Raw genomic sequence first — 25260 nt, 5'->3', positions numbered from 1 at the left:
GGACCGCCGACTCCCCGACAATATCGGGCCAGGAGGGAGCCCAAACCCTCCTGGCCACGGCGACCCCCTACCCCCACCCCGCACTACATTACGGGCAGGAGGGATCCCAGGCCCTCCTGCCCTCGACGCAAACCCCCCTCCCCCCCAACGACCGCCCCCCCCAAGAACCTCCGACCGCTCCCCCAGCCGACCCGCGACCCCCCCTGGCGACCCCCACGACCCCCCCACCCCCCTTCCCCGTACCTTTGGTAGTTGGGCCAGAAGGGAGCCCAAACCCTCCTGGCCACGGCGACCCCCTAACCCCACCCCGCACTACATTACGGGCAGGAGGGATCCCAGGCCCTCCTGCCCCCGACGCAACCCCCCCCCCCCCCCAACGACCGCCCCCCCCCCCCAAGAACCTCCGACCGCTCCCCCAGCCGACCCGCGACCCCCCTGGCGACCCCCACGACCCCCCCACCCCCCTTCCCCGTACCTTTGGAAGTTGGCCGGACAGACGGGAGCCAAACCCGCCTGTCCGGCAGGCAGCCAACGAAGGAATGAGGCCGGATTGGCCCATCCGTCCTAAAGCTCCGCCTACTGGTGGGGCCTAAGGCGCGTGGGCCAATCAGAATAGGCCCTGGAGCCTTAGGTCCCACCTGGGGGCGCGGCCTGAGGCACATGGGCCCAACCCGACCATGTGCCTCAGGCCGCGCCCCCAGGTGGGACCTAAGGCTCCAGGACCTATTCTGATTGGCCCACGCGCCTTAGGCCCCACCAGTAGGCGGAGCTTTAGGACGGATGGGCCAATCCGGCCTCATTCCTTCGTTGGCTGCCTGCCGGACAGGCGGGTTTGGCTCCCGTCTGTCCGGCCAACTTCCAAAGGTACGGGGAAGGGGGGTGGGGGGGTCGTGGGGGTCGGCCAGGGGGGTCGCGGGTCGGCTGGGGGGGCGGTCGGAGGTTCTTGGGGGGGGACGGTCGTTGGGGGGGAGGGGGGTTTGCGTCGAGGGCAGGAGGGCCTGGGATCCCTCCTGCCCGTAATGTAGTGCGGGGTGGGGTTAGGGGGTCGCCGTGGCCAGGAGGGTTTGGGCTCCCTTCTGGCCCGATATTGTCGGGAAGTCGGCGGTCCTTCGGGGTGGGGGTGCGAGTGGTCCTGCCGGGGGGGGGGGGATGTATCGGACGTCGGGGAGTCGGCCGGGCAAGAGGGCTTGGGCTCCCTCTTGCTCCGATCGTGGATGCGGGTGCGGGTGGGAGCGCGTGCGAGTGGTCGTTCGGGGTGGGGGTGCGAGTGGTCCTGCTGGGGGGGTGAATCGGGCGTCGGGCGGGGTGGGAACTATGTTTGAAAACTTTCGTATACCGCGCTCACGCATATAACGCGCGAGGGGTATGCGCGGTAGGTAAAAACGCGTATAACGCGCGCGTTATATGCGTGAAAATACGGTAAATGCCTGCACCTAACCTGTGCGCAGATCGGGCATATTCTAGAACAGGGGTGTCCAACCTTTTGGATGAAAAAAATTGGGGGGCGCACAAATACTAACACCAGCTGATGAGCAAAAAAAGGTTGAACAGGTCCCAAAATTGCAATCACTAATATAGAAGATGTACGTATCTAATAATAAACCTTCATTAACATATTGATTTTTCCCTTTCAGCTTTCTTAACTTTTTTCTTTTCTTTTTGCCTCTGTCCACTCAAATCTTGCCTTCTTTCTCACCCTTCTTTTTTAAATGTTCAGCTACCTCTCAATTCTCCATCTTCTCTGTCCCTAGCTCTCCTTTTTCCCATATCACTCATGGAAAGAAAGGGTCAATTAAAGAGGACAAACAGGTTGCCGACAGATTAAATTCATTCTTTGCCTCAGTCTTCACAAAGGAGGACACTTCAATAATACCAGACACAGGGAAGATATTCACCGGGGCCACAGAGGAAAGCCTAACAACAGTGAAGGTGACGTTGGACATGATTTACTTCCAGATTGACAAACTAAAAAGCGACAAATCCCCTGGACCGGATGGAATTCACCCGAGAGTATTAAAGGAACTTAAGGAGGAAATTGGCGAACTATTACAAAAAGTGGCTAACATGTCAATTAGAACTGGACAAATACCAGAAGACTGGAGGATAGCAAATGTCATCCCAATTTTCAAAAAAGGATCAAGAGGGGATCCTGGAAACTACCGACCTGTGAGCCTCACATCGGTTCCAGGGAAAATAATTGAAACACTAATCAAAGAGAACATTGTACAACATTTGGAAGACCACAATCTAATAAGGGATAGTCAACACGGCTTCAGGAAAGGGAAATCATGTTTGACAAATTTACTACAATTCTTTGAGAAAGTGAACAAACACATGGATAGTGGAGAACCAGTGGATATAATTTACTTGGACTTTCAGAAAGCGTTTGACAAAGTCCCTCATGCAAGGCTTATGAAGAAACTACTAAGCCATGGAATAGGAGGAGAAGTACACAGATGGATCGGCAAATGGCTTGATAACAGAAGGCAGCGGGTTAGCATAAATGGGAAATTCTCGGATTGGGAGAAAGTGACTAGCGGCGTGCCCCAGGGCTCGGTTCTTGGGCCTATCTTGTTCAATATTTTTATAAACGACCTGGAAGAGGAAACAACATGCAATATAATAAAGTTTGCAGATGATACAAAACTATGTCGGGCGATTGGCTCTCAAAGGGACTGCGAGGACCTGCAGAAGGATCTGAACATGCTAGAAACGTGGGCGATAAAGTGGCAGATGAACTTTAACATAAACAAATGCAAGGTGATGCATCTAGGAAAGAAAAACAAGGAACATGAGTACTGGATGTTGGGGGTGAAGTTAGCAAAAAGCGAACAGGAAAGGGATTTGGGGGTACTGATTGACAGTACCCTAAAACCATCGGCACAATGTGCGGCAGCGGCGAAGAAAGCGAACAGGATGTTGGGCATAATTAAGAAGGGGATTACGAGTAGAACGGAAGAGGTCATAATGCCACTTTATAGAACAATGGTCCGACCGCACTTAGAATACTGTGTCCAACACTGGTCTCCATACCTTAAAAAGGATATAACTCTGCTGGAAAAAGTGCAGAGGCAAGCCACGAAACTTATCAAAGGAATGGAAAATTTGACCTACAAAGATCGACTCAGGAAGCTGGGGCTGTTTACTCTTGAGAAGAGAAGACTGAGAGGGGATTTGATAGAGACTTTTAAAATATTAAAAGGATTTGATAAAATAGACCAAAAAGAAGCATTACTGAAATATTCTGATGTGACACGGACAAGAGGACATAGACTGAAACTGAGTGGCAGTAGGTTTAAGACAAATGTCAGGAAATTCTGTTTCACACAGTGCGTGGTGGGGTGCTTGGAATGCACTCCCGGAGGAGGTTGTGGAGGAGACTACTCTTCTGGGATTCAAACGCAAGTTGGATGCACACCTTCTTGCATATCATATTGAGGGATACGGTAAATACGGGTCTCCAAAAAGGAGTACCTAAATGGGCCGCCGCGTGTGCGGATCGCCGGACTAGATGGACCTCGGTCTGATCCGGTGAGGGCATTTCTTATGTTCTTTCCTACTCAAATCTTGCCTTCCTTTTTCACCCTTCTTTTTTTAAATGTTCAGCAATTCTCCATCTTCTCTCAGTCCCTAGCTCTCCCATTTCCCATCTCACTCTTTTTCCAGCCTCCTATTTCCTTCTATCTACTCCCCATTACCACATTTCTACCACTGTACTCACTGCTCTCTCACTCATCTTGTCATCTCCCTTTTGACTTCATCCACATGGCTCACCACTTTCAGAATCCCCCTCTCTCTCTCCACTGGTCAGGCTATAACTCTCTGTCCCTTTCTTTATTTTTATTTTTTTAATTCTTTATTTATAAATTTTGACCGTTATGACTGTCAAAATTGTTAAAAAGGAAAAAACTTCTTCTTGACAAACATTTATCAATGAAATTTAACATAATTCCACAAAGGAAAAAGAAAAAAAAAAAGGAAAAAATTGTTCACAAGAAGTAGGTAGTCCACAATATATGGAGACGGAGTTGAACATTAGCTGCATGTTAAGTCTAAGAAAATATAACAAGGAAAACTAAAGATGAGGGTATGTGGCTCTCAAATTATCCTAATTGAGTTAAGTAACATCAACAGCAAACTCATGTTATGGTAATTGATTGTCCTTTAGCGGAAACAAATTCTGATAGATACCATGGTTTCCTTGAAAATAAACACATTTACAAGGGTACCGCAAAACAAATGTTGCACCCAACTGGAGTACCTGAGGTCTCAAAATGAGGAACTGTTTCCTTCTCTTCTAGGTTGGATGAGATACATCTGGATAAATTCTTATTACATTTGACAAAAAGAGAACATCTTTATATTTAAAAAAACAATTTTAGCATCCATTCCCTATCGGCATCTAAAGCAAATTGTACCAACAGTGTTGCTGACACCTGAGTCTCAGTATCCGATCTCTCCAGGAAATTAGATAAGTCCAAACTATCAGCAGACAAATTCTGCTGGTTAGGACTTTGTGGCTTTATTCTTCTAGGTAAATAATAAATTTTTGAGAGAGGCGGATATGAGGCTTTCAGTACTTTCAAAATTGCGTTCAAATATCTTTTAAACATAACTATTGCTGTTATTGAAGTTTGTTTAGGAAAGTTAATAATCTGGTTTGAAACTCCACGGAGATGCTGCCGTGGTCAGTTTGGACTCTTTTTTTCTACCTTCCTATGGTGAAGAGAAAATTGAAAACCCAGGTTTTCCCGGAGGAGCCTGTTTCTGCCCAGACCAGCCCAATAGACGCCTTTCTGGAGCGTGGCTCCTGAGCGCAATCACCGGAGGGAAATTCCTCAGCTGGGGAGGGCGTGCAGGCTGATGCATGCGAACTCTCTTTCAAGGCAGCCACACTGTCCCTGGATGAGCAGAGCCCGCTGGCGTGTCCTGGAACGTTAGAGGATTGGTTGGAGACTAACCCGACGCAGGACGTCCCCTTGCTGTTCCAGCAGGGAGCGAGTGCTGACCCTGGAGGGAAGCAGGAGGAACACTGTGAACCACCAATGCAGTTGACAGGGGAACTTCAACAAACCCAGGTTATTTCAACAATCGTAGTTGGATCAACAGGTACTGTAATTTCTAATATGGACCTTAGAACTGAGATTGTTCCCCTACAGAGGCCCAAGGTGTTCAACATGGAAACGATTTGGGAAGCTATATCTAATTTACAAATTTCTCTGGGTAATCAAATGGAGCAACTTTCTTCAAAGTGTACAACGGTACTATCAGAAAATAGTGAATTGAAAATGAGGACATTGACTTTGGAAAATTAATTTGATGGACTAGAAGTTAGAGTTAAATCTTTGGATACCCAAGATTTGACTTTGCACTTTAAACAGGATATGTTGGAAAATTTTACTGAGTTCTTTTTATATATATTTATATATATATATATATATTTCTCAATAATAATAAAACGCTAGAGCGCGCATGCGCTCTTGAAAAATCGTGAGTCCTGGCGCCGTGAGGTGTGCTTCTGTGGCAGTATTCTAATTGACACCTCACGGCGCTTGCAGGGGCTGGAGGCGCGCGCGGTGGCTGAAGGCACACGACTGTGGAGTTTTGTCAGCGCGGTCGTCTTCAGGAGCATTTGGCGGTTTGTGGACCGGCAGGAGAGTGACAGTGGTGGTTTCAAGCGGCAGCATCAGCATTTTCTCTCCTGTTAGTGGAGAGTGTCGGTTCCGGGGCGTACAGCCGCTGTTAAAAAGTTAAAAAAAAAAAAAAATACGGCTCAGGGAAGTGGAGGGGGAGAGGGAAAGGGGGCTACTTTGGAGGGAGGGGTGTGCTGGGAGGCCGACAGAGAGAAGGGGGCCAGAAGGGACAGAGAAATACAGGCAGGGGGCCAGGCAGAGAGAGAGAGAGAGAGACAGAAAGAAAGACAGGGGTTAGGCAGAAAGACAGAGAGACAGAAAAACAGGGAGCCAGGCAGAGAGAAAGAAAAACAGGGAGCCAGGCAGAAAGACAGAGAGACAGACAAACAAAAAATGGGGGCCAGGGAGAAAGACAGCCAGAAAGATAAATAGGGGGCCAGACAGAAAGACAGACAGAAAGAAAGACAGCCATCCATACAGTGGCCAAGGAAAGAGAGAGAGACAGAAAGAAAGAAAGGCAGGAGTCAGGCAGAAAGACAGAGAGACAGAAAAACAGGGGGCCAGGCAGAGAGACAGAGAGAAAGAAAAACAGGGAGCCAGGCAGAGAGACAGACAAACAAAAACTGGGGGCCAGGGAGAGAGACAGGGGGCCAGTCAGAGAGGCATCCAGAAAGATAAACAGGGGGCCAGGCAGAAAGACAGACAGAAAGAAAGACAGCCATCCACACAGTGGCCAAGGAAAGAGAGAGAGAAATAAAGAAAGAATGACAGACAGACAGTGGGCCAGAAAGACAGGCAGCCAGCAGCCAAGGACAGAGAGAGAAAGATAAAAACCAGACAGATAGACAGCGGCCAAGGAGACAGAGAGAAAGAATAACAGACAGACAGAGGGCCAGAGAGACAGACAGAAAGGGAGAAAGACAGACAGAAGGAAAGACAGACAAGGGGTCAGAGAGACAGATAGAAAGAAAGAATGACAGACAGACAGGATGCCAGAAAGACAGACAGACAAACAGACAGCCAGCAGCCAAGGAGAGAGAGAGAGAGAGAGAGAGAGAGAAAAAAAAAATACAGAGACAGATAGCGGCCAAGGAGAGAGAAAGAAAAAAAGACATACAGACGGCCAGCGGCCAAGGAGAAAGAGAGAAAGAATGATATACAGACAGGGGGACAGAGAGACAGACAGAAAGAGAGAGAGAGATAGATAGAAATAAAGACAGACAGCCAGAAGCCAAGAAAAGAAAGAGAGAAACAAAAAAAAAAAGACAGACAGGGGGCAAGGGAGAGAGACAGAAAGAAAAGGGCCAGGGAGAGAGAAAGAAAGACATACATCCTATATAATGTTCCCTGCCGCCATGTTTTCTTTTTTTTTTTTAAGTTCAAAATAATTTTATTAATTTTCATATCAGTAATACAGAAAATAAAGTGCAGTTTGAGTTACAGAACAGCAGCATACACCAACAGGCACTGCAGAATAAATGACTCTTTATGAACATGTGAATACAGAATGTATTAGAAAAACAAACAAGGGAGTATATAGGATAAATTTTCCATAGCATATAAATCCAGAAATATAGCACTCATTAATAAAAGAGAAGATAAATACACATAAAAAGGTCATGGAGTAGTATAATCAAGTACAGGTTTCCATACAGCGTGGAAATGGGGCAGTGTATTCGACTTTTCAGCATATACTTTTTCATATTTGGATGTGATGCACAGTGCATTCCACCACATATGCCAGTCCACTTTGGTAAGATCTTTCCAATTGTATAATATGATTTATATAGCTAAGGATATCATTATGGTAAGAAGATTAATTTCTGCTGTAGATAGCGACTCCGAAAGGGATTGATCCCTTATAATTAGTATAGAAAACGATAGGATGTCAGTAATACTCAGAATATCACATATGGATTTCCATACTTTGTTCCAATATAGTTGAATAAGTGGACATGCAAAGAGAAGATGTTCAAGTGTTCCAACATGTTTCATGCATGACCAGCATAATGTAGAGGTTTTCCCATCAATCTTGTTAGCCAAAACTGGCGTCCATACCGCTCTGTGCATTACGAAGAATATAGATTGCAATACTGACGCAGATCTAACAGATTTAAAGAATGAGGACCATACTCCAATCCAATCTATAGCATCAGAGGGCAGATTTAGTTGTTGGTGCCATTTAACTTCTGTTTCTAGAGGGCCATTGAAGCATGATTTCTGCATTTGTTTATACCAAAAGGACGCCTTGAAGTGCGTGTCTTCCATATTATTCAAAGTGGTTTGCAATCCTGGAGTATCATGTAATAACATAACTGACGGCATGGAATGTTTAATACAGTGCAGGAGCTGCATCCAACGGAACTGTTGTGATTTAGGAAGGCCTCTCTTTGATACCAGTTCTTGAAAAGGTATCCAGTCTGCATCTTTCATGATGTCTTGTAATAGCCATATGTTACAATTTTGCCATGCACTCCAGTTCACTATTATGTTCTGTATTTTAAATTTGTCATTATTCCAAAGAGGTATTAACGTAGAGTCATTCCATGTCTCTGAATAAGTAGAGTCTACCTCAACAATAGCCTTTTTGTAAGATGTCAGAATGGGATCGCACATATCCCCTTTAGTCAATGCTGTACCAGCCAGATGCCTAAGTCTGTGGAGGCCATACAATTCACTTTCTAAGGATAGCCAAGCAGGGGGATCAAGATGTCTAATTCCATGATATCCTTCAGCCCATTGTCTCATAATGAATGCATGATGGTAATGTAAGAAGCTTGGGAAGTTCACTCCGCCGTGTGACCGAGGGGCTTTCAATTTATGTAATGCAATTCTAGATTGCTTGTTGTGCCATAGAAATTTGGAAAGCATGGAATCAATATTTTTATAAAATGTCGATGACATGTGAAAGGGTAGCATGCTCAAAATGTAATTGATTTTAGGAGCCAGCATCATTCTAATTGTTTCCAGTCTTCCCCACCATGTCAGTGTCATGGGGGACCATCGGTTGATATTGGCTTTAAGAGAATCAATCACGTATTTCTCATTCAGTCGAATGGTGTCCTCAATCGTGGGTCCAAAATACACACCTAAATATTTCATGGAGGAAGACACCCATTGAATTCCATGTGAAGTGACGTCAAATTCCGCAGCAGGGCAATTAATAGGCATAGCCTCAGTTTTATTTGTGTTCAATTTGTATCCGGATACCATCGCATATTCTTGAATCGTGGATAATAGATGCGGCATTGAATTAGGTGTAATGTAGAGTAAGATATCGTCGGCATAAGCTGAAACTTTTAGTTCACGTTCGTGCATTCTAAATCCAATTATATCGGGGTTATGTCTTATCCGTTGTATCAGTGGCTCTAACGCCAGGTTGAATAATAGCGGCGATAAGGGGCAGCCCTGCCTTGTTCCCCTAGTAGGGTGGAATGCAGAGGACAATGTGCCATTAATGAACACTCTGGTGGTGGGTCCAGAATAGAGCACCTGAAGCATGTTTATGAATTCTTCCGAGAAGCCATTCCATCTAAGTACTTGGAATAGAAAAGACCATTCTATCCTGTCAAAGGCCTTTTCCGCGTCCAGGCCAACCGCAATTATTTCTTGGTCCTGGCGTTGCACATGGGAGATGACATGAGCAAATGCTCTAGTATTGTCACTAGAGTATCGACCTGTTATGAAGTCACACTAGTCAGAGGATATTAGTTTAGTTATAACAGCTTGGAGTCTTACTGAAAGTAATTTAGCGTAAATCTTAGCATCCACATTAATTAAAGATAACGATCGGTAGTTTGCCACATATTTTTTGTCCTTCCCTGGTTTCGGTAAGACAATGATGGATGCTTCCGTGAAAGTCCCCGTCGCCTTCCCACTGTTTATAAGATGTTCGATAAATTGTAGATAGAATGGGGCTATGATATCCTGGAATGCTCTGTAAAATTCAACAGTCAATCCATCTGGGCCAGGAGCTTTCTTAAGGGCCATGGATTGAAGCACTTCATCTATTTCAGATAAGGTTATCGGTGTGTTCAGCATGTCATTGTCCGATTGATCTAGTTGTGGATGTGGGATGTCTTCCAGGAAGTCCTTAGTCTTTTGCAAGTTACAAGACTCAGATGTATATAGGATGCGATAGAAGTCCATGAATGCCTGGGAGATAGCAGAAGAGTCAGTAATCTCTTTTCCAGAGTCCAATCGGATATTTGCAACCCGTGATCTTTCATTGCGACGTTTAAGGAAGTTCGCTAGTAAATGACCGCATTTATTGCTTTCTGCAAAATAGGACGCTGATTGCTGGAATACAGTATGAGCTGCTTTCTGACTCATGGCAATATTATATTGAAATCTCGCTTTGTTTAGGCACAGTAGCAGAGGAACATCAGATGGTTTGCTTTGATGCTGTGTTTCTAGGGTTTTAATGTCTTCCTCCATCTTTTTCTGTTCAGCTTTCCACTTTTTGTTCTTATGAGATGAATAAGTAATAACTACCCCCCTAATAAAAGCTTTAAAAGCATCCCAGCAGCAAGGCCATAAGAACATAAGAACTGCCATCTCCGGATCAGACCCATGGTCCATCGAGTCCGGCGATCCGCACACGCGGAGGCCCAGTCAGGTATACACCTGATGTAGTTTTAGTCACCCATATCCCTCTATGCCTCTCATAAGGAGATGTGCATCTAATTTGCCTTTGAATCCCAGCACAGTGGATTCCTTAATAACCTCCTTTGGGAGAGCATTCCAGGCGTCTACCACTCGCTGCGTAAAACAGAACTTCCTGACATTTGTCCTGGACTTGTCCCCTCTTAGCTTCAAACCATGTCCTCTTGTCCGTGTCGCGTTGGACAATGTAAATAATTTATTTGACGTGTGTTCAGGTTTATTGAATTGAAAATACTCCGAAATCTGAGTTTCATGTGAAGGCAGAATTGTGGATCTAAAAGCAGGGCATTATTAAACCTCCATTGAGAGATGGTTAAAGGAGGCATCTTTTGTTTAAGGTGAATGGAGATAGCTGCGTGGTCTGACACAAGTATAGGAAGAATGTCTGATTTCAACATTATGTCAGACATGGTTTCACTAATCAAAAAGAAGTCAATACGTGAATATGTCAAATGAGGAGGAGAAAAGAATGTGTAGGAGTTTGCTTCAGTATGCATATGCCGCCAGATATCAAGAAGTTTGGCATCTTCTATCATGTTTTGTAGGGCATACCAAGCTTTAGTTTTCTTGTATGCACAGGAAGATTTCCTATCTCTAATAGGATTCAGAATTAAGTTAAAGTCCCCTGCTACTATCAGCTGCGATCCAGCATCTTCCAGTAGTGTCTCGTGAAGTGCATGAAAGAATTCAGGAGAATCAACATTTGGACCGTATATATTAAGGAGACAATATTCTGTTCCTGCATGTTGAAAACGTACCTTAACCCATCTCCCATTAAGATCTGTAGAAGAAGACAATATTGATAACTCACGTTTATTCCTGATTAAGGTGAGTACTCCACCTTTTCTATCTGTAGCAGGTGAGTAGAATGGTGGTAAAGCCCATGAACAGTGAACTTTTGCAGAGGCTTTAGAGTCTAGATGAGTCTCCTGCAGCATGATAATGTCAGGCTGGTGTCCCTCTAAATATGTTAGGATTTTCTTCAATTTAATTTGGTTATTAAGACCTTTTGTGTTTAAAGAAATAATATTAAGTGTCATTCAGTGCAATAAATATATAATATATATAACATGAGTTGAATCAGAATGCATCATGTTATAAGAAAGTAAGCAGAATAATGCAATACAGGCAATTGAGTTGTAGCATGTCAGCATGATAAAAAATACAACACAGGTTAGCATAGCAGAAATAGAGCACCTTGAACCCACTGTGGCGATAAAAATATCATTCCTATCAGACATTGTGAGTGCGGCTGAGTAAACATAGAAACAGCAACTCGAACACAAGCATGCACCCACACCCGTATGTTTATGAAATATATAGGACCATAAAAGAAAACCAGCATGAACACTCCTAACTCATAAACATAAACATTATCAGAGCCCATAGGATCGAGCAACCATAATTAAGCATATTAATGCATATACGCTGCAATTAGTCACTCAAGCCCATGAACAAGTAAACATTTCTCCAGTTTGGCATTTTTCCTTAAACCTGGTTAATGGGGGTTGGTGATTGCTGTTCAATGAAGGTAGCCAAATCATCTGAACTTGTGAAATCTTTAGTGCTGTTGTTCAGGGTCACTCTCATGCGTGCCGGATACATTAGACCGAATCTAGCATTCAGAGCTTTGAGTTGTGGTCTGTAGGACAGCAGAGACTTGTGACGATGAGCTGTGGTTTTGCTCAAATCTGGCACAAATAGTAAGGTGTTTCCTTCATGCTGAATGGGAGATTTGATCTTTGCCCTCTGCATGATTTGGAGCACGTGTTGGTATCGTAAAATTTTCATTACCACTGGTCTGGGTCGACGGTCGGCAGAGGTGCGGTTAGAAGGCACGCGATGTGCGCGCTCTATTTCTAGATCACGGGAAAAAGTAAGATCAAGCACTTTTGGGATAAGAGCTTCCAGCTGAGTAATGAGCTCATTATCTCTCCCATTTTCCGGCAAGCCTAACAGCCGAATATTACAGCGTCGAGACCTATTACTCTGGTCTTCCATTTCTTGCTCTAGAGCTGCGATGCAGTTGGTCTGGCGTCGCAGCTCTGATACTTGCAACGTGGTCGCCTCCATCTTGTTTTTGAGGGTGCCAACCCGTGCCTGAATTCGCGCGAAATCCTCTGTTAGAGCGGTGAGTTTATCGTTAATTTCATCAGTACTTTGTTTAGTTTCTGTCGCCAACTCTTTTAATTCTCTTAGTTCTGCTAATATTTCGCGGGTGGAATCGGCAGCCGAAACCGGAAGCGGCGTTTTCGAAGGAGAGGCCGGATCCGGCTTGTGCCGTTTACTAATTTTTTTATCTGACATCTCGCCACCCACGGAGAACGGATCCAGCAGAAATACCTTCTCCACTGAAGAAATGGGGTATGCAGGAGTGTTCCGCCGGCTTTAAAAATGTATTGGGATGATTTTTGTGCGGATTCTTAAAATTGGGTGCAGGAGCACGACGCTCAAGCTGCCATCTCGTTCGGGCTCAGCCACGCCCCCCCTGCCGCCATGTTTTCTGATCCGTGGCCGGATTCTATTTTAGAACACGGCGGCAGGGAATACTCTGGCCACTCCACTCCTCCCGTCCTCGCTCACCAACCGCTGGAGGAAGCAGAGGCAAGCTCTCTCCCTGCCCGCTGCCCTGTCACTCCTCACACGCGCACGACGCCGAGCCAACAGGTTACTGCCCAGCAGAAGCCCCAACACAGCGCCGACCACAAGGGAATTGCGCACAGGAGCACCGCCCCGACACAACCCTCCAAGACAAGCAGCACGGACATGGAGCCCTGAAGGCAGCCCGAGAACACGTGCCAACTCTGCCGAAAAGGCCCGGCGCACAGCTCCACTCGTGCAACCACCATGCGCCAACTGAAGAAAACACCACGGACGCCCGCCCATAAGGCAGGCACTGCAGCTCCGAGCAGCCAGCACTCCCAACATGCAGCCCTCCAGGAAGAGGTGCTGTTGGACCGGGGGAGCAAGGAAGAGGGACAGGGGGAGCAGGGAAGAGGTGCTACTGGGCCGGGGGAGCAGGGAAGAGGTGCTACTGGACTGTGGGAGCAGGGAAGAGGTGCTACTGGACCGGGGAGCAAGGAAGAGGGACAGGGTTAGCAGGGAAGAGGTGCTACTGGACCGTGGGAGCAGGGAGGAGGGACAGGGGGAGGAGGGAAGAGGTGCTACTGGACTGTGAGAGCAGGGAAGAGGGACAGGGGGAGCAGGGAAGAGGTGCTGCTGGACAGGGAAGTGGAGTGGGGAGGGAAATGCTGCTGGTGAGAAAAGGGGGCTTGGGCTGAAAGGGAACAGATGGGAGAAGGGGGCTGGGGGGGAGGGGTAAAAATGGGTTTGGAGCTGGGGCTGAAAATAGGGGACATGTGAGGGAAGGAGGCTTTACTAGCACCCGTTAATGTTAACAGGCTTAAACACTAGTATATATACATATATATATATATATATATATATTCTTTATTTATTAATTTTCATTATGAATCAAGCATAAACTTGTACAGAAAGGAAATTAAAGCAAAGAAAATGAAAGGAAGAAAATCATTTAGATTAATTACAACTAAAATCAATATTCGCTTAAATTTCAACTCATGTCCTCATAGGATCCAATACGGATAATAAAGCGATTTATTAAAGAAAATTATAGAATTAACTAGCTTGTTGACTGAGATAGAGCAACTTTCTTTCAATTGCACTCAGGTCTCATCTTTTTCCAGGTGTGACATAGACAGGATCGTCGAAAGTTGGAAAGGTTCAAAAAAGACAAACTTTTGCTTTTGATAATGTATTATACATTTGCATGGATGACGTAGATTGAAAATTGCTCCCAAGGAAGTTACAACAGGTTTCATTAACAAGAATTCACGTCTTCCCTCTCCAAATCTGGGAACATCTGAATCCTTTTTGCTGAATTCTTTTTGCTTATGTCTAAAGAAAAGTCTTAGCAACCAGTTTTTATCTGGTGCAAGGGCTACTGTCAGAAGCAATGTAGCTGGGGTCACCAGCTCTTTATCAGACATTTCCATCAGGTTAGATATATTTATTGGATCTTGTTCTGATATCTGTTGTTGGTCTTGTGCCTTATTTGGAAGATAATAAACCTGTGTAAATGGGGGTACTGATTCCTCAGGAACTTCTAGAACTTCTAACAGATAACGTTTCAGCATTTCCCTAGGTGCAACCATTGTAGCCCTAGGGAAATTAATCAATCTAAGGTTATTATTTCTTGAGAAGTTCTCTAATGCCTCAACTTTCCTTCTTAGATTTATCCTTAATTAGCGTTTCGCCAATTTGCTTAAAGGTCTTTAATTCTTGTTGAATAGTCTCAAAAGAAGTTTTAGCGTCCTCAGCCTCTTTCTTCAAAATCTTAATTTCATTTTCTTGACCCTTAAGCTTCACTTCCAGCTGCTGTAACTGGGGATTAATAGTTTTTGCCAAATTGGCTACAAGGTCCCATATAGATCATAGGGTAATCTCTAGGGGTTTCTCAATTTGAGGCAAATGCAATTGTATAACGGTATGCTCACCAACTGGAGGTGCTCCTCGCCATATGTCTTCCTGGGTTTGTTCAACCCCCTTTACCGTTGTTGTATACTCAGTTTCCATAGTGTTGCCAGAGAGTATGTTGTCTCACTCCCCTTCTCAATCTCCTTGGCCTCCGAGGGAAAGTGAACTCCAACTTCTGGAGCTGGCCAACTGAGGACGTTGGAGAGGTATTCTAGTGTCGGGACTCAAAGATGTCTCAGTACCCATAGGGATCATTCCCGACTTGCTTCCTCGGGGCGTTCCAGGAGGGGAAACCACCTACAGCAATGAAATGCCCTGCATCTTCCTCAGTAACTCCTCAATATTGTCCCAGAACACCAGGAGCACTCCACCCTTTTCTCTTCAGCATCGCACAAAAAAGTAAGTGTTCAGAGCAAGAAAAACCCCTTAATTGAGGCAGTATTCAATGGCTTGTGACTCAGCCGACTCAGCGTGCGGTCATCTTGGATCCCTCCCTGTCCATGCCATGTCTAGTATCTTTCTATCCCAGCTTTCTTTCTTCCTGTCCTCCCCATGGGTCCATCTCTCCTCCTCTATCCCCATGGTCCAACATTTTTCTCTCTCTCTTTTCTGCTTTTCTTCTTCCCTCCCCACTTCATGCTGAACAATGAAATGGAGGGAAAAAAAGAGAGATGCTGCGTCTCTCTGTCTTCCATCCACAGGCCTAATGTTTCTCCCTTCCTCCCTTCCATCCCCAGATCCAACTTCTCTCCCTTTCTCTTCCCAACTGCCACCCATCTGGATGCCTTCTCTCTGATGTCGCAACATCACAAGGAACACTTCCGAGTCAGCCGTGGGATGCGCGTATGAGCTTCTGCCCATGGTTTTGAACAGAAAAACACTAAGATGGAGGAGGAAGCTGGCCAGAAAGTAAACACCCAAAGGCAGCAGAGGATAATGCTGCATCGCCCTCGAGCTGGGCCGCACAAAATACCTGGTGGGGCCGAATGCAGCTCACAGGCCGCAGATTGGACACCCCTATTCTAGAACAACGCACATAACTTTGGGGAATGTCCACAATCTACCTATGCCCCTTCCCTGACCACACACCCCTTTTCAAATTTTCACACTATTTTTAGAATCACACTTTCTAAGTTGTGTGTGTAGCTTTTAATTAGCGTCAATTATGTGGTGTTAACTGACAATTATCGGCATCAATTAGGCCGATTAATCAATTAAGTTGTGTGTGCAAGTCGGCTACATCGATTTGTGTGCAAAACTTAAGGCGCCATATACAAAATTTGGGGTATACTGCTCATATTATAGAATATGTCATTTACATACTAAACTACAATATTTTGGCCCATGCATTTATGCCTGCTATAGATAAGCTAAAGAGTGAGCCTAAATGCCAAATCAAGCTAGTATTTTATAACAGAATCCAGGTGCCCAAATGCTGTTTTAGAATATAGGCTTAGTACCCAGTACATATTTTGGTGCCTAACTTTTGGTGCATTTTATAGGGCCAATTCTATAATCCAGCATCCACATTTATACATACCTTGTGCGCATAAATGTCTATAATACTAGCACTCTGTTTTTATTTTTTTTTAAAAAAAAGGTGTTGCAACTCATACTAAGCTACCTTTACAATAGCCACACCCCTACAGTAGCCACACCCCTACAACCAGCCATGCATAAAAATGCAACATTGCAAATACTGCACCACTCCCTAGAATACCAAAGCATCTCCTATTGAAAAAACAGAACAGGATTTTCTACACAGACATTTTGTATCAGTAGGATACCCCTCCTCAGTTAAATATACACAGAATATGGACCCCCAAAGTACATGGCCTTAAAACACCAAAATACACCAGAAGTAAAATCACAAGAAGTGCCACTTCCTGCTACGAACTGGCAAGGAGTACAGATGGGATTGAATTAATGCTATACAAAGCAAACTACCAGACACAACTTTCATATCCTTTCAAAACAGAGTATGCATTGATTGTGTAGATGGAGGATCTTGCCGGATATGGGCCTAATCATTTAGGGCTCCTTTTACGAAGGCGCGTTAGGGCCTTAACGCGCGGAATAGCGCGCGCTAACCGCTACCGCCTCCTTTTGTGCAGGCGGTAGATTTTCAGCTAGCGCACACTAATCCAGTGCGTGCGCTAAAACGCTTAGCGCACCTTCGTAAAAGGAGCCCCTAATAAGAAGTGGAATAGCTCTGTCTGGACATTGGCTTTTGTTCCGCCCAGAAGCCACAGGTTCTAGGCTGGTTTGTGCATAACTGGAAAGCAGGCCAAGAGATTGGAATGGATGGGTTATTCTTACCAGTCAGGAAAATAGGTGCCATACCTGTGTATACCAGGTAATTTACATAGTCCATATTTGCATGGGTGCAATAGAAACATAGAACATAGAAACATAGAAAGATGACGGCAGAAAAGGGCCACAGCCCATCAAGTCTGCCCACTCTATTGACCCACCCCATTGAGTCTGAGTGCTAGTGACCTAGTTCCTTAACTTGACCCTCGTAGGGATCCCACATGGATGTCCCATTTATTCTTAAAATCGAGCACACTGGTGGCCTTGATCACCTGCACCGGAAGTTTGTTCCAGTGATCTACCACCCTTTCCATGAAGAAATACTTCCTGATGTCACCACTAAATTTCCCCCCTCTGAGTTTGAGCGGGTGCCCCCTTGTGACCGAGGGTCCCTTGGGAAAGAATATATCGTTTTCCATCTCGACACGACCAGTGACGTACTTAAATGTCTCAATCATGTCACCCCTTTCTCTGCGCTTCTCCAGGGTATAGAGCTGCAGTTTGCCCAGTCTTTCTTCGTATGAGAGACCCTTGAGTCCTGCGGTAGGACTCCCAGTTACACACATAACTTACAGAATACTGTAAGTTACATGCCTTCCTGCTGCATTTAGGCACATGCACTGATGCCAGGTCTATGACTGGTATCACAGTAGGCATACTAATACCAGGCTTATGCTAGTATTCTATAACAGAACCTGGACACCCAGGGTTTTGTTTTTTTTTTAAACAGAATAAGCATCTACCACACATCTTCAGGGCATCTAAATAGAGCTACCCAGTTGTAAAATTGTCCTCTACAGTGGAATTTGCATGTGTAAATACCAATTTCAGAAAGCTGCTATTTACAAGTAGAGATCCTCACCATGAGGACAGTTCAAAGGGATGTGATTTGGGCGTGGCTTGATTGGGACTAAAATCTACCTATGTATTTCCCAGTTTAGAAAAAGAATAAATGTGGGTGGATAAAAATTTCCACATCAGGCATTAGACAGCAGAAGGCATGCATAGGTTTTTAAAAAGCACAGTAAAAAAAATTTTAAGTGCTTGTTTGGGCCAGGGCTATACATAGGGATTAAGGGAATCATTCTCCTTAATCCCCAATATTTATTTATGCCTCCAAAATGAAACCAAATTAAAAATGCAGCCTCACAACTTGATTACTGACACTTATAAGTGTAGGTTTCTGAAATAGGGCAGCTACATGTGGCATCCACTTATACATGGAAGTTGCAAAATCACTACTTATGCACGTAAGTGCCAACACCTTCACATGGAAGCTGCTGGGGTCTTTCAGTCCATTTCTCAATATGTATATTTATAAAATGGCTGCTCTTCCTACATATATCAGCAAACACACAACTATTTTAGAAAAGACTTACCCCCCTTTTATGAAGCCATGTTAGGGTTTTTTTTATCGCCAGCCATGGCAGTAAAAGCTCCAATGCTCATAGAATTGCTATGAGTGTCGGACCTGTTATCACTGCTGCTGGCGATAAAAAAAACCCCTAGCGCAGCTTCATAAAAGGAGGGTTAGTGTTGACAGATCCTTTTTAAAAAAATACCCTTGTATCTGAGCACGCCCTGATCTGGACCTTTTATTTCTGATCTCTATGTTCTATGTAAAAAAGTGATCTGTGTTATGTATCTGTTTAGCCTAAAGCAAGTGGGCCAAATTCTTTCATTCAAATCCAACAATTAAAGTAGTGGAAAAGCCATAGACATACCTTGTATTTTACAGCCAAAAGTTCTGTGGCTTCTTGTTCCTTTCTTAAATCTTCCATCATCTTCTCTTTCTCCTCCAGAAGCTTCAATTTCTCTTCAGCCAACAGACTGTGGTCATCCTGAATGGCAGCCTTTTCCTGTTCCAGCCTCTCCTTCTGTTCTTTTAAATAATTCTCCATATTTTTCTGAATGATATTTTCCTCATTTTGTTCTTCTGCATCTACCTCGGTAATTCCTTCTCCATCTGCTGCCTTCTTCCTCCGGCTGTTGCGCCTTCTTTTTTGGCTAAGCATTCCTCTTTTCTCCAGCTGACTTTTCAGCCGAGCAATTTCCTCTTGGAACTCCCTTAACAAAGTATCTTTAGGGTCCTCATTGATTCGTGGCTTGTTCTTGATGTTTTTAGCCCTGTTAGCAAATCTAAGGGTAGACAAAGTCTCATCGTAATTGTGAGAAGCAGGGCCCAGAGTGGCTACCATGATTGTCTTGGCATTACCACCCAGAGAATCCTGCAGCAGACGAGTGAGTTTGGAGTCTCTGTATGGTATGTGGGTACTTTTGCCATCAACTAGTGCAGAAATCACATTGCCTAAAGCTGAAAGAGACAGGTTGATCTTAGACGCTTCTTTAGGTCTTTCACCTAATGTCCCCATTTTGTTTTGTCGCTCACTACCAGCCAGGTCAACAAGATTAAGTTTACCCACTCTAATATGGTCTTCTCCATCTACACCCCTCTCACTGCACTCCACAGTGATCACAAAGATGGCATGAGACCTCGAGCTATGCTCATTCATGTTGGTACTGGCAATAGAACGGGACTGGTTGCCCAAATTCATAACATGCTCAATTTCTTTGACATTCTTGGTCACAAAAGATGACAGGTCTTTAATATAAACCCCAGTTTCAGGGTTTTCTTTTAGCTCCAATTTCTTGTTTTGATCTTTGGCTAGGAGGTCTCTGATTTCCTCTTGGTAGATTTCCAAATAGGAGGCCCTCACCAGATACTGCTGATTTTGGGATCTGGATATATGAGTGAAAATATGATCAAACGAGTAGGGGATGATCCCTCTTTTCTCAGACTCTGCCCAAATTCCCTGCATAGTGTAGGTCTTTCCTGTACCTGTCTGCCCATAGGCAAAAATTGTCCCATTGAAACCTTGTAAAACCGAGTCTATCAGTGGCCTCACAGTCTCATCATAGAGGTCTGCTTGCTTGGAACTGGCATCGTACACAGCATCAAAGGTAAATGTCTTTGCCAGGTCTCCTGGAGCTTTAGAGTTCCGAATGGTTACCTGCCCCAGTTTCACATCCATGTCCACAATCCTTTCATAACCTGCCGTCTCCTCCTTCCTGTTCATAGGGCGGCATCGCACCACCACTTTCAGTGCCTCACAGCTCTTGGGTTTACTACCCATTTTTGATGCTGTGGCTTTTCCCCTTCTGTATCCCAGTCTGATGCACTTGTTTACCACAGACAGTCTACATATATGTAATATATAGATAGCTCTATGCACATGCACAGTTGAAATTTATAGGTCCATATATGTTTCCCTAGATTTAATATTTAATTTTCTTTACAAATCCCCACCTCCTCTTCACAGAGCAACAGTAATTATTCAGCATAATTCCCTGGCAAGAGCTTCTCACGAATTGCAGCACACCCATTTGCGAGCCATGCCTGAGATGCATCAAAAGCGGTTACGGGAGATCTTTCATATAGGCAGAACAGAGGATAAAATGATGGATGTATCCCTGCTATTTTATTCTTACCGAGAGAGAGAGAAAAAAAAAGCCAATCCTCCTGAAGTGAATTCACTTACAGGATTTCCTCCTTGTCCGCACCGGGCTGCTTCTGGAAACACCTTGCTGGTCTTTTTTCCTGTGGATGCTCATTCTTTGTGGGGTTGCTCTGGCATCTAGTACTGTCGCTGTATGTGTGTGAGAGCCTGAAGCAGGAAAACAGAGGGGAAGGCTGGACGGGGTCTTGCTCCAGGAATGCTCATCTGCTGAGATTTTTTTTTTCTGCTGTTTTGCTCAGTGGGTGGGAGGGATATCTCGAATGGCTGATTTGCTGGTAGAATGAGAGCGAACAAGAGAAAGCAGGGTAGGATCTTCCATCCTATCAGACCCAGCCCATCAGGCAGCTTACATCAGTCCCTCTGGCTCAATGCCCCTGTTTAGACTGGGAAGTTCATCGGCATTCTGGGAGTTGTAGTCCTGGCATGCTGTTTTAATGAAGTAGTATATTAGCAAAATTTTACTAAAGCCTATGGAGATTCTTAGAATTTATTGTAATATACAGATATCTGAACATATTATTTAATATTCTATGGAATGTCACCCCAGTCTGGCTTGAAATGCTAATCCCCCCACATAAAAGCAGGCTAAAGTCTCAATTTAGTGGAGTACTGTCTTCTAGTCACTGCTAAAGTAATCCAATCCATGTTCAGAACAGCTGAGTGACACTGCACATTGTGAGGTTAAGCATGCTAATTCATGCTAGGAATCCAATGCTCTGTTTTTTGCCATTTGCTAAGGCTGTTCTAACAGTCTGTATCTATACTAGGAAACAAAGCTCATACAGTAGATTAAATGCTCAATTGGAGGATTCTGTTATGCACTGTCCAAGATAAGTGAGAATTTCACAGGCAGTTTAAGATTAGTAGAGTAAAATTATAGTGAAGAAATCGTACAAAAAAATGGATCTATGGTTTGTCAACTCAAGGAATTGTTATCTTGGGAAGGTCAAAGTCCTACAGACTTTAATACATTTATTATTGGTTCACTTTTCTTAATTATATGTATGCTGGATGTGCTTCTGCAAAAAGTTTCAGTTGATTTAGTAGTGTTGGTTCTTTAAAGGGTAAAGGGGCAAAGAATCATGGATTTGATGTGCAACCTTTCTATTGTACAGCCAAAGCAGTTTACATATATTTGACCCTGAGTGAAAAAAAATATATACAGGAATGCAACAAAATCTCAACACAAATACCACACCTCCACAAAGAATACCACACCATGGTTACACATGCAACAACACAAAACCAGGGACCACAGATCATTAATAGATATATGAAAGCAAAAAAACAGGACTGAAACCTCAAAGAAGTCCACCTCTGCACACAGGTAATAGAGAAAGAGAAACTGAAATACAAAATATAATAATAATAATAACAACAACAGTTTATATACCGCAGGACCGTGAAGTTCTATGTGGTTTACAATGATTAAAGAAAAAATGCTACAAATTGAGTGGAAATTACATAGTTGGAGATTGGCAACTAACAGTTTATGAGATCAGTTGTTGTGGGAGAGATTGTGCAGATCAATTACCTAGGTACTTCAAGAACAGATATGTTTTTAGGTGTTTCCTAAATTCCCCATAGTTATTTGCATGCATAAGTAATCTTTCCAGGTCTTTGCCCCATAATGCTGCTTGATAAGAGAGAAGATGTTGATGGTGTCTTTTAAATTTACATTCTCTAACTGGTGGGGAGACGAACTTCAGATGTGAGCTTCTCTTATTTCTATTGGTTGAGAAGGAGAAGAGGTCAGTTATATATTTAGGGGCTATACCGGATAGTACCTTGAAGCAAAAACATCCCAGCTTAAACTTTGTGTGTGCCTCCATCGGTAACCAGTGCAGGAATCGGTAGGAAGGGGTTATGTGATCGGACTTCTTCAACCCGAAAATCAACCTGACTGCCGCATTCTGTACCAGTTGTAGTATCTGCATGTTCTTCTGGGAAATTGCCAGATGGGAGATATTACAATAATCAAGATGGCTTAGTATAAGGGATTGTACTAGAATTCGGAATGATATACATCAGATATACATTACCAAAAGTTGTCATAGTTCAATTAATAAATTCTAAATAAAATACATTTTTCGGCCTTTTGTGTCTGTGCATTTAATTTTCTATTTGCTTTGGTCCCAGTGTCTCTTTCTGCTTTTCTTGGTGGTGGTTGGGGGGGGGGGCTCCTGTTTCTATAGGGTCTACTGTCCATTTGACATATCTTCTCTTTCCATGTCTACCATCCATTTTCCCTCTGCGTCCCTATTTGACCTATCCAATCTCTCTGTGTTCCTGTCCCTATTCCTCCCTCCCTCAACATTCAACATCTGCCCCCTCAGTGTTCCTCTCCACCCCTATATTCAACATCTCTCCTCTGTGTTCTTATCTTAACCTACCCTGCATTTTTACATCCTTTCCCTATCCCTCCCACCATAATAAACATTGCCTTTCTGTCACCCTATACACCCCACCGTGTCCAGCATTGCACGTCTGTGTCCCTGTCCCTATTCTCTCTCCATGCCCAGCATCTCTCTGTCCCTCTTCTCTCTTCTTTTTAACCCACACTCCTTACCCTGGGATCAAAAGCTTTCCTTCCTGGGTTCAATGTCTTCCCCCTCTTTTCCTTTCCTTCAGTCCAATTCAATCTTAGTCTCACTCTCTCATTCTCCTTCACTACCTACCCAGTAGTACAGCATCTATTCCTTTCTCCCTCCTTCTTGGATCCAGCACTTCTTGTCTGTCCCTCCCTCCATCCCTCCCTTACCCAGATCCAGCAGAGAAGCATTTGCATCTCTCTCTCTCCCTCCATCTCTCCACTTTCCTCCCTCTCCCTCCTCCCATTCCAGTGTTTCCCCTCCTGGATCCAGTGTCTTCACCATCTCTTTCATCCAGCATCTTTCCCCCTTACGTCCCTTGCTCCAGTGGTCATAAGAACATAATTGCCATACTGGGACAGACCAAAGGTCCATTAAGCCAAGCATCCTGTTTCCAACAGTGGCCAACCCAGATCCTAAGAACCTAGTTAGATCCCAAGTAGTAAAACAGATTTTATTTTGCTTATCCTAGGAATAAGTAGTGGATTTCCCCAAGCCATCTCAATAATGACCTATGGACTTCTCATTTAGGAAATTATCCCTCTCCCTCCAGGGTCTAACACTTCTTCCTGTCCCCCCATCCCACCCATTCCAGAATATGCCCTGTCTTTCCTTCCTGTGATGGCTCTGGTAACAGCACTACTGTGATTCTAACACACTGCCTCAGGACCTTGGCCTTCCCAGTAATGTGTCCCTCCCATGTGGAAGTACGAAATTGAATCAGAGGAGACAGGACATATCGCAAGAAAGGCCAAAGCCCCAAAACAGCATGTTAGAATTGCAGCAGTGCCACTACCAGAGCCGATCAAAGCAGGTTAGAGGGAGGGAGAGGGAGAGACCTGGAAACTGGGGTGGGGGGTAGATATGCTGGACCTGCAGAATAGAAAGCGAAAGAGAGCTGTTGGACCCAATGAAAAGAAGATGCCAGTACCTGAGCAACACTTGAGGTAGACAACTGGTGCCAACACTGGCAGGGACCAAGAGTGTGGTGTAGTGCTTAGAGCCATAGCCTCAGCAATCTGAGGTTGTGAGTTCAAATCCCACACTGCTCCCTGTGACCCTGGGCAAGTCGCTTAATCCTCCACTGCCCCAGGTATATTAGATAGAGTGTAAGCCCACCAGGACACACAGAGAAAATGTTTGAAGTACCTGCATGTAAACCAGTTTGAGTGTGGTTGTAAAACTACAAACAGGCAGTATCCAAGTCACAATCCTGTCCTCTATATGTACTGGCTGACATCATGTTTAATATATCTCTGTTGAGTGTCCTAAAATGTTCCTATTAAGGTGTATCATTTGTGTTGAGCTAACATTGTAAAATCATATACACTTCTCCCTCCGTATTCGCGGCGGATATGGGCAGAACATAGCCATGAATATGGAAAAACCGCGAATAAAATTACCTGTTCCTGTCAAGAATGTGCTGTGATTTCCTTTGTACAACGCTGAGGATCGATTTTCTCTGTGCATCACTGGGAGCTTCCTTTGATGTAAATTGGGGGGCGGAGCCTGCGCATGATAAACTGCGGACAACGAAACCGCGAATACGGAGGGAGAAGTGTATACAAATATATTAGGTATTTATATACTGCTTATATGCCCCTATGGGGATCCTAAGCAGTTTACATGATATAGTGGTCAGGTACTATAAGTATCTTCCCTATCTGTATATCTATATTATATGAATATTCTTTCTATGCTGCCTAGTATGATGTATCATTTGTACTCTGCTGACATTTCTGTTAAATGATCATTCTACTGTGCAGTTTTTATGTGAATATTTCTGACACTTGACTGTATCATGCTATTCCTATTACGGTATTAGGGTTCTATTTTCAAGTTTATCTCATTGATTGTATTTACGCTTTTATTTTGGTCATTTTACTATTGTTTTGCTGTTAACAAAACTCTTTTATATCATTATACCTGCTATATACTGACTTGAGTGAAGCTCTGTATATAGCTGGGGGATCATAATACAACCCCCCCCCAAACATCCAAAAAGTGCCCTAAATCGGTACTTGGATGATCAAAAAGCCAGAG

At 44.2% G+C, this 25260-nt stretch overlaps 1 protein-coding gene across 3 annotated transcripts in view; it reads right to left on the bottom strand.

The window, feature by feature from the left end:
- The window catches only part of KIF3C (kinesin family member 3C), a 285345-nt gene that overhangs the window by 169307 nt on the left and 90778 nt on the right, over positions 1-25260 (bottom strand). For all 3 annotated transcript variants that reach the window (XM_033936155.1, XM_033936154.1, XM_033936156.1), the window contains one exon: positions 18833-21052. In XM_033936155.1, coding sequence (XP_033792046.1) covers positions 18833-20242 — 1410 coding nt within the window. In that variant the 5' untranslated portion in view covers positions 20243-21052. The remainder of the gene's footprint in view (positions 1-18832; positions 21053-25260) is intronic.

The sequence above is a fragment of the Geotrypetes seraphini genome, chromosome 3 (assembly GCF_902459505.1).
Source record: "Geotrypetes seraphini chromosome 3, aGeoSer1.1, whole genome shotgun sequence".
Lineage (NCBI taxonomy): Eukaryota > Metazoa > Chordata > Amphibia > Gymnophiona > Dermophiidae > Geotrypetes > Geotrypetes seraphini.
Note: the sequence above shows the minus strand (reverse complement) of the source record. Positions and strands in the feature narration are given on the sequence as shown.